General features: G+C 47.9%; 1 protein-coding gene across 1 annotated transcript in view; it reads left to right on the top strand.

Annotated features, from left to right (window-relative positions):
• Positions 1–502: 502 nt before the first annotated feature.
• SH3GL1 (SH3 domain containing GRB2 like 1, endophilin A2) overlaps positions 503–10626 on the top strand; it is a 1238645-nt gene continuing 1228521 nt past the window's right edge. The window contains exon 1 of the mRNA XM_075352515.1: positions 503–691. Within this exon, the coding sequence (XP_075208630.1) occupies positions 647–691 (45 nt within the window). The 5' untranslated portion in view covers positions 503–646. The remainder of the gene's footprint in view (positions 692–10626) is intronic.

The raw sequence follows: 10626 nt of genomic DNA, 5'->3' as shown, positions 1-10626 counted from the left end.
TCCTCAGCACTAGGCGCCGGCCGCTGCTCCCCGTATCCTCAGCACTAGGCGCCGGCCGCTGCTCCCCGTATCCTCAGCACTAGGCGCCGGCTGCTATTCCCCGTATCCTCAGCACTAGGCGCCGGCCGCTGCTCCCCGTATCCTCAGCACTAGGCGCCGGTCGCTGCTCCCCGTATCCTCAGCACTAGGCGCCGGTCGCTGCTCCCCGTATCCTCAGCACTAGGCGCCGGCCGCTGCTCCCCGTATCCTCAGCACTAGGCGCCGGCCGCTGCTCCCCGTATCCTCAGCACTAGGCGCCGGCCGCTGCTCCCCGTATCCTCAGCACTAGGCGCCGGCCGCTGCTCCCCGTATCCTCAGCACTAGGCGCCGGCCGCTGCTCCCCGTATCCTCAGCACTAGGCGCCGGCTGCTATTCCCCGTATCCTCAGCACTAGGCACCGACCGCTGCCGCTGCTCCCCGGAGTCACACTGTGCACACACTCCGTGATTGAATCCACCCTCCCCCGTTTCCTCTCTCATACCGGAAGTGAGCGCTTGCCATGTAATTTCCTGAGCCGGGAGCCCCGAAAGGCTCTAAGTTTGGTTTTTTGTTTTTTTTTTCTTCCTCGACTTTCGGAATCTGCGCTCGAGTTTCCCAGGCCGGAGCCATGTCTGTAGCGGGGCTGAAGAAGCAGTTCTACAAGGCTAGTCAGGTGAGAGCGCTGCGGGGCGCTGCCTTGTCACACCGCCGACAAGTGGGCGCTACCGGCCATAGATGTGCGGCAGATGTCGCATCAAACTGGCGCACGGAGGGGGAGTCAGTAACTGGCGCTGTACCGCAATCACCCAGGGACCGCTACACGTCCGCTCTGTGCCGGCAGGAATCGGCCTCTGCTCCAGAAGTCTCCCCCGCTGCTCCCAGCCCAGAATATCGATAGCATATGCCGTAGCGCTGTTCTCCATTGCTTCCCATCACGGTGACTCCGTGGACTTGTGGAGTTCTTAGTGTTTTCTCTAACTTTCTTGCTTCTGTTTAGTGTGAAGTTCAGGACAGACTTTTGTGTGAAGGAGAGTGGAATCGTGTAAACGCGTGGGGATCGGCCCGCCGGCATGTGTGTATGGGGTCTGCTGACTTCCACCCACCCACAGAGGATGGAGGAAGATAAGGGTCGGGCAGATTGAATGCATTCCTATCCTTTTGTTCTCAAGGAGCTAGGCGCTGTCAGCATTTTTCTATTCTGACTATTGAAATCACATGAAGGTTGGGGGAGATATCTGCAGGGCTACAGCTATTTGATGGGTCCCGGCAGATGGAGGTGGTGACTAGTGACACTGTCTATGGAGTCATCCCTACGATAGGTGACCAATATTACTCAGGGGTAGGAGGCAACGAACGAGCCGAACAGCACAGCGCTGTTCAAGTGTAGTGTCCGTTCTTAGGTATTGCAGCACAGCGCCGTGCAAGTGTAGTGTCCGTTCTTAGGTACTGCAGCACAGCGCTGTTCAAGTGTAGTGTCCGTTCTTAGGTACTGCAGCACAGCGCTGTTCAAGTGTAGTGTCCGTTCTTAGGTACTGCAGCACAGCGCCGTGCAAGTGTAGTGTCCGTTCTTAGGTACTGCAGCACAGCGCCGTGCAAGTGTAGTGTCCGTTCTTAGGTACTGCAGCACAACGCCGTGCAAGTGTAGTGTCCGTTCTTAGGTACTGCAGCACAGCTCCGTGCAAGTGTAGTGTCCGTTCTTAGGTACTGCAGCACAGCGCCGTGCAAGTGTAGTGTCCGTTCTTAGGTACTGCAGCACAACGCCGTGCAAGTGTAGTGTCCGCTACTAGGTACTGCAGCATAGCGCCGTGCAAGTGTTGTGGCCGCTACTAGGTACTGCAGCATAGCACTCCTCAAGTGCAGTGGCCATTACTTGGTACTACAGTACAGTGCCAAATACTGAGATAAAAAACTCATCATGCACTCAACGTGTGCACATGGCTTTACATATACTATGGTAAAAACTAACTGAATTTTCAACATGTGCACGTGGCCTTACATATACTGAGGTAAAAGCTCACCAAATACTCAACAAGTGCACGTGGCCTTAGGCCGTGTGCGCACGCTGCGGTTTTGCTGCATGAATTGCTGCAGAAAATGTTCATAACCTTTCTGCAGTCATTCCCCAGCAAAACCTATGGTAAAAAAAAAATGATGTGCGCACAGGGTGTTTTTTTCCCCCCTACAGGTTTTGCTTCAGAATTTCTGCAGCAAAAAGAATGAGCATGTCACTTTTCTGCAGCTACCTGCGGTTTTTGCCATAGATAATGGTAAAAAAACCGCAGAGACCAACCTGCGGAAAATTTGCACCAAAACCGCGGTAAAACCGCATGCGGTTTTTGGTGCGGTCCGCTGCGTTTTTTTTTACCTTAGGTGTGGTAATCTTTTAGAGTATGGATTTTCTAGTGCGCACAGGCCTTACAAATACTGAGGTAAAAATCGACCAAATACTCAGTGTGCACATGGCCTTACAAATACTGAGGTAAAAGCTCACCAAATAGTCAGTGTGCATGTGGCCTTACAAATACTGAGGTAAAAACTCACCAAATACTCAGTGTGCATGTGGCCTTACATATACTGAGGTAAAACACTCACCAAATACTCAGTGTGCATGTGGCCTTACAAATACTGAGGTAAAAACTCACCAAATACTCAGTGTGCATGTGGCCTTACAAATACTGAGGTAAAAACTCACCAAATACTCAGTGTGCACGTGGCCTTACAAATACTGAGGTAAAAACTCACCAAATACTCAGTGTGCATGTGGCCTTACAAATACTGAGGTAAAAACTCACCAAATACACAGTGTGCACGAGGCCTTATATATACGGAGGTAAAAACTCACCAAATACCATACGTGTGCACGAGGCCTTACAAATACTGAGGTAAAAACTCACCAAATACTCAGTGTGCATGTGGCCTTACAAATACTGAGGTAAAACACTCACCAAATACTCAGTGTGCATGTGGCCTTACAAATACTGAGGTAAACCACTCACCAAATACTCAGTGTGCATGTGGCCTTACAAATACTGAGGTAAAAACTCACCAAATACACAGTGTGCACGAGGCCTTATATATACGGAGGTAAAAACTCACCAAATACTCAGTGTGCATGTGGCCTTATAAATACTGAGGTAAACCACTCACCAAATACACAGTGTGCACGAGGCCTTATATATACGGAGGTAAAAACTCACCAAATACTCAGTGTGCATGTGGCCTTACACATACTGAGGTAAAAACTCACCAAATACTCAGTGTGCATGTGGCCTTACAAATACTGAGGTAAAAACTCACCAAATACTCAGTGTGCATGTGGCCTTACAAATACTGAGGTAAAACACTCACCAAATACTCAGTGTGCACGAGGCCTTATATATACGGAGGTAAAAACTCACCAAATACTCAGCATGTGCATGTGGCCTTACATATACTGAGGTAAGAACTCAATGTGTGCAGACATTGAGTATTTGGTCAGTTTTTTACCTCCGTATTTGTAGCCAAATCCAGGAGTGGGTAATAATACAGAAGTGGTTCTATTATACTTTTATACTTTTCTTCTCATTGTCCCACTCCTAGTTTTGGCTAAAATACCGAGGTAATCTCACCAAATACTCAGCGTGTGCACATGGCCTTACATATACTGAGGTAAAAACTCACCGAATACTCAGTGTGCACAGGGCCTAAGACTACATTCCCACAAATTCTTTGGGAAACCATTATGATACTCTCCTTTCTATATTTCATATAGGTGTTGACCTGTTCACCTGACCGAAGTCGGGCCTGCTGTGCCCTCCGACTCTGTCCATTATGTTGGATTAGAGTCGTAGGTCCCATCACGCCGGACTCCTGGTCTTGTTGGTTCCCCCCCCCCTTTAACTTTTTTCCTTTTCTTCCCCCCCCCCCTTTTTTCATTTTTCTTTCTTGCTTTACATATAGGAGATTTATGCATTAATATGTGATATTTTTGGGGTGGGATTTGCCTTTGGGATTACCTCATATTTTTTCTCCCTCTTGCCTTTCGCTGTGACTGGCATACAGATAGGATGCGAGCCCTGGGTGATATTCTTGATGACAAGCATCTATGTGGATGTGAAATGTATGCCTGTTGCAGCATTGGTAGGAGTAGAGATGCGCAGCTGGCCCCTCCCCCCCCCCTTTCCGTTGTGTGCCGCTCTGTGGGACTATATACATCATTCCCACATCATCCATTATATATCCCCGATGCCTGGGAGCGTCTCCCATCCTTGCCTACTCTATTTGCGTTATGCATTAAACATATTCCTACTTGATATCGCCAGATACGATTCTGCCCTTCTCAGTGCCCTCTTCAAAGATGGCCGCGCCCCCTCCCGAGCTTCCTGTATGACGGCCTCCTCAACGGGATGAGGCGGGCGCAGTGTGACGACACTGCTACGCCCGCGTCACTTCTGGGAACGGCCCGATGATGGACGCTCCGGATGGGTCTCCGCCCCTGCATGCGGCCGGAACGAGCGCCTGGCCTATTATCTGTTTGGGGCACATATAAATAGATCCCCCTCACCACACACCATGTCGCAGTCCCTTGAAAAAGACTACGAAACGCGTTGGGGTGCGGTAGCTGTTGGTCTGATTAGGCTTCACCATGGGTAAGTAGCTATGCTCCTCCTAATAATCGGCATGTGTAATTCCACTAGGATTGTAACACTAAGCTTCACATGCCGGGACTGAGTTTTTATCTCTATTCCCCATGGTGATGGCTCAGACCTGAACAGCCTTTGCTCTGAAACCTTTCTTCTATCTTCCTGTCTATACTTATAACTTATAACTTTGGACTACTGTTCAAGTTTTAAAGAAAACTTGTTTTTTATACTTAATAAAGTTTATATTGATATACTTGAACTGATCCTGTTTGAATTGATCTTTTTTCAACCCTATGATATTGGTTGTTTACTCCCTCCTAGTTCTCTCAGTTTTCTACATTCCCACAATGCATTCTCTGTGGGTTTTTGACATAGATTTTTTGCCGCATTTCTGCACAAAGAAGCTAAATTAAGCTACTTGCGGTTTTGATTGCATGTATGTCATGTTTTTTCAGCTGCATTTTTTTTGGGGGGGGTGCATGGTATGTTTTATACAAAGCTGCCTTGTTTGGATATTCCTGTTGCTTAGCATTGATAACACTTTATGAAGTCTTGTGCAGATTACATGCGTTTAGAGTGCGTTTCCGATGTTTATCTGCAGATTTTTCTCGTATCGTTGAAGTCTATGGGGAAAATCAGCAAATAAAATGCGTATTTACCGCAAGAAAAATGAACATCTTGTGGATTTCATGCATCCACCCCACAGATCAGTTTCTGCTGCATTTAGGAAAGCAGCACAGTGGGCATGAGACTTCTATTAAATCTTATCCCACTTGAAAGGCACTGCATTCTTTGTGCATGAAAGTACACAGTGGGAAAATAACACACCAAATACTCATTGTGGGACTTTAGCATTACAAAGGGGTGTCCCACAACAAAGATTTTAATCAGTGCCTCTTGGAATAATAAGAAGTTGACTGTGTTAAAATAAAAATGTTCCTGTGCGGAGATAATCTTATATATGTGCCCCTATGTACTTAGTACTGGCTGTTTCTAATTCTGCAGGGACATGGTCTGATCATGCCACATCTCCTGGGCAGGGAAGGATTCACAATAGTCTACAGGCAGGGCAGCATGGAAACACAGCTGATTCTTTCTGTGAGGTAAAAGAGGCTGGGAAGTGTTTTACCTCACAGAAAGCACCATCTGAAATACCATGCTGTCCAGTCAGTATACGCTTTGGTTAGATGATGTTCCTGTATGGTCAGAACTTATATTTATTCCAATATCTATTGATTTAAAATGTACTTTGTTCATAAGACAGCCCTTTTATGGAGTACCAGCTATGGTCAAAGGGGTTAAAGTAATACTGCGCTCTCTTACCTGGTATACAAATAACCTTTTCTGCCATTGTGTACCAGGAGCTAGGCATTCATATTGACATTGTTATGTATTTGCCTTTCGATAGCAAAAAGGCATTAACCAATTAGGCTCCAAGAGCCACTGTCGCAAATTCTGTAAGAAAAAAACAACAAACCAGTGCAGCATTCTGTGTAATTTTTCCAGTAAAATGCTACTCACAAAAAGTTATGGATATTTGACTTTTGGGGAAAATTTCACGTGAACTTAGGCTAAGTTCACACTTGCGTTGTTTTGCATCAGTCACAATCCGTTGTGTGACTGATGCAACGGATGCGTTGCAGAGAGTGGCACAACTGATGTGACTAATGCTGCAAAAAACGATCCGTTGTTTTTACTGTTTTATCAGCGGCCAGGTTTTGTGAATGATCATCGTTCACAAAAGACGTCCACCGGGCGATCAGCTGATCGTTTACAAAAGCCAGCCGATGAGCTGATCGTTCCGGCCGTTGGAACTGGATTGGAATTTATAGTCGTCATGGCTTTTTACTATGCGCATGCTCACAGTAAAAAAAAAAAACGATCCGCCGCACACAAAAAAACGTTACATTCAGCGTTGCTCCTGCCTGATTGTCAGTCAGTAAACGACTGATCCGTCACGCAGCGGTTGCAACGCAGGGCCATCAGTCACAATCCGTCGCTAATAGAGGTCTAGGGGGAACAAACGGATTCCTGCCAAATATTTTGCAGGATACCGTAATTCCTCAAGGTGACAGATTGTGATTGATGCAAAATAACGCTTCTCTAAATTTTTGGATGCACAGGTCCACCTAATGTTTCAGTTTGCTGTTCTCTAAGAAGGAGCTTAATGGCAAAATTCACAACAGGTGTTTGATCCATGAATCACCCAATACATTTCTGGGTTCAATTAGAATTGGTTTTTATACATTCCCCCTCCTCATGCTGTTCACATTTTTACATCATGAGACCAAGATGACACCTAACAATGGATCCACAGTACCTCGCCATTGCTAGGCTTCAAGCAGGATGTTCTCAGACGGAAGTGGCCACTGAGCTTAGAGTGTTAGGCTATGTGCGCACTGGGAAATGGAATTTTCTTGAGAAAATTCCGCATGCTCTCAAAGATTACCGCACCCGCGGTAAAAAAACGCGGCAAACCGCACCCGAAAACCGCATGCGGTCTGCCGCGGTTTGCTGCGGTTTCACCGCGGTATTGTTCGCGGTTTTGCCGCGTGCGGGTTGGGATGTGCTTTATTGCATTCAATGCAATAAAGCACATTGAAAAAAGAAAAAAAAAAGTCATTTAATTCTGAGATAGTAGATAGATAGACAGAAGAATAGATAGAGGGATAGATAGACAGACAGATAGAGGGATAGATAGATAGATAGATAGATAGAGGACAGATCGCTGCATTTCCCACGGTCGGCAGTGAGTTCACATTACCGGCCGTGGGAAATGACCAGTAATTACCTCTGCTGTCTGCTGCATTCATTCAGCGCTGTGTCTGTGACAGTCGCGGCTGGATGTAAGCAGCGCAGGACGTCGGAGCTGTGGATTACGCCGGAGCTTTGGTGCGGGAGGGGTTAATAAAATGGTGAACGAGGCTTGTTTGTTTTATTTAAAATAAAGGATTTCTCGGTGTCTGTGTTTTATTCACTTTACTTACGGGTTGATCATGTCAGCTGTCACATAGACGCTGCCATGATCAAGCCTGGAGTTAATGGCGGTGATCCACCACCATTAACCCCTTGTATTACCCTGCTGCCACTGCTACACGGCGGCAGGAAGAGCCGGGGACACCCCGGTGCTGCCGCATAATGCATGCGACAGTGCCGGGGCAGCTGCGGCTGATATTCTCGGCTGCGGGAGGTGGGAGTGAGGCGGGGGACATTACCCCTGCCCCTCTCCCTCCCCAGCCTGAGAATACCGGGCGCCGCTGTGTGCTTACCTCGGCTGGAAGGTAAATATACAGCGGAGCCCACGTGCTTTGTTTTCTATATTTCCGTTTTCTTTCTATGTGTGTTCTATGTGTCTGTGTCTGTGTTCTATGTTTGTGATGTCTGTGTGTGTGATCTGTGTGTGTGTGTGTGTGTGTTTACTCTCTGCACGGCTTCCTCTTCCTGTAATGACATCACTTCCCTGCAAAACCGCAGACAGGCGATGTACATTACCGGAGGTAAACCGCGAAATACCGCAGGGAATAACGCAGGAAAACGCAGTGAACCGCACAGAATTTGCTTCCTGCGTTATTCCCTGCGGGATTTCACGATTAACATTGGAGTCAATGGAGTGAAATCCTGCAGCGATGTGTGGAAAAGAATTGACATGCAATTGTTTTTGCTGCGGGAATCCCGCAGCAAAACATGCAGCTGTCAAATTCCGCCTAGTGCGCACAGGATTTTTTTTTGCCCATAGGTTTTGCTGGTGATTCACTGCAGAGATGTTATGAACATTTTTTGCAGCGAAACCACAAAAAATCTGCGGTAAAATCCGGTAAGTGCGCACATAGCCTTAAGGCCCTGTCACACACAGAGATAAATCTTTGGCAGATCTGTGGTTGCAGTGAAATTGTGGACAATCAGTGCCAGGTTTGTGGCTGTGTACAAATGGAACAATATGTCCATGATTTCACTGCAACCACAGATCTGCCAAAGATTTATCTCTGTGTGTGACGTGGCCTTTAGTGTCCTCAGCAGGTTGCAACAGACACACAGAGAGACTGGAAGAGTCACAGAAAGGCATAGAAGTGGACATCCTTTTGGCTACATGCCACACTGATGACCACTTCATTGAGAGCAATGTCCTATGGAAGACTACACCACCAGGCACAGACATAATCTATGGTGGATGAGGGACCAGTGGGCCTCAGTGCTGCTCACTGATGAAAGTCGTTTCATGCTGAGCAGAAATGATGCTCCCAACGATATTGGAGACATCAAGGAAAACGCTATTCATCAGTGACTGTTGTCACTAGATGAACCTTTGATGGTGGTGGTGTTACAGTGTGGGCAGGTGTGTCTAGTCAATACAGAACTGCCCTACACTTTGAGAGTGGTACAGGGACAAGTCCCTACTAGTTAAAAAACATCATTAATCCAGTCATTATGCCTCTGTATGAACAACACAGGCCTAATTTCATCTTCATGGATGACCATGCTCTAGGTCGCATCATTAAGGACTGGCTGCTGGAGACTGGGGTACCTCAAATGGAGTGGCCTGCACTTTCTCCAGACCTGAAGTACATCGATAACCTATGCAATCATCTGAGTCGCCGTGTAGAGGCTTGTAACCCTGTAGCCCCAGAACCTTAATGACCGGAGGGCCACCCTTGAAGAAGAGTGGGATGCCTCAGAAGACAAAAACTCATCTCGTCAACGGCAGGAGACATCGTTGTTATTGATGCTCAAGACTACATGACAAATTATTGAACATTGACTTTCTTTGTCGCTCCATTGGGAGACCCAGACAATTGGGTGTATAGCTTCTGCCTCCGGAGGCCACACAAAGTATTACACTTAAAAGTGTAAAGCCCCTCCCCTTCTGCCTATACACCCCCCGTGCCTCACGGGCTCCTCAGTTTTCATGCTTTGTGCGAAGGAGGCTGACATCCACGCATAGCTCCACATCTTGGTCAGCAGCAGCTGCTGACTAGGTCGGATGGAAGAAAAGAGGGCCCATAACAGGGCCCCCAGCATGCTACCTTCTCACCCCACTCTGGTCGGCGGTGCTGTTAAGGTTGAGGTACCCATTGCGGGTACACAGGCAGGAGCCACATGCTGTTTTCCTTCCCCATCCCTTAATGGGCTCTGGGTGAAGTGGGATCCTAATCGGTCTCCAGGCACTGAGACCGTGCTCCCTCCGCAGCCCCTGGGGAATCTGCTGGACAGGAGCCGGGTATCGTCAGGCGCCCCCAGGCCTGCCAGTCAGGGGAAGGGCGGGACGCTGCACAGGACGTCAGCGCTGAGGGCTGGAGCATACTCTGTATCCTCCTCCCCCCTCACTCAGCTCATTGGGGCATCAGATTCCCGCACTTTCTGGGGCACGCCCACGGCCCCCTCCTCCCCACAGAACGCCGGCAGCCATTCCTGTCAGCACTTCTGACGCTGGAGAGGAGAGACAACACGGCTCTGGGAGGCCCAGGCAAGGGAATCTGGTGATCACACAACCGCTTTGAGCGGTCGGTAAGCAGCACCTGGGTGCTGGCCCCACTGAGTGCCGAAGTGTACATATATATATATATATATATATATATATATATATATATATATATATATATATATATATATATATGCTTATATGCTATACATTTACACTGTACGGTCACACTGTTGATTTTTGGCTATATACCCTCCTGGATTGTACTCAGAGGAGACAACAGCATGTCGTCCGCAAAAAGCAAGGGTGCCAAAGCACAGGCTTACTTTGCAACCTGTACCTCATGTGCGGCTATACTACCGGCAGGTTCCACCGATCCTCATTGTGTGCAATGCTCGGCCCCTGTGGCACTTGCTCAGCCGGAGCCTCTGCTACTGGTAGCCCAGGTGGAACCACCTGCTACCACTGTCCAGGTGACAGGGACGGAGTTTGCAGTATTTGCTGACAAACTGTCTGAGAGTATGGATAAATGGTCTGCTAAGATACTAGAAGCCTTACAGTCCAGACCGG

The sequence above is a fragment of the Anomaloglossus baeobatrachus genome, chromosome 1 (genome assembly GCF_048569485.1).
Source record: "Anomaloglossus baeobatrachus isolate aAnoBae1 chromosome 1, aAnoBae1.hap1, whole genome shotgun sequence".
Classification (NCBI taxonomy): domain Eukaryota; kingdom Metazoa; phylum Chordata; class Amphibia; order Anura; family Aromobatidae; genus Anomaloglossus; species Anomaloglossus baeobatrachus.
The sequence above is the reverse complement of the archived record's forward strand: the minus strand, read 5'-3'. Positions and strand labels throughout refer to the sequence as shown.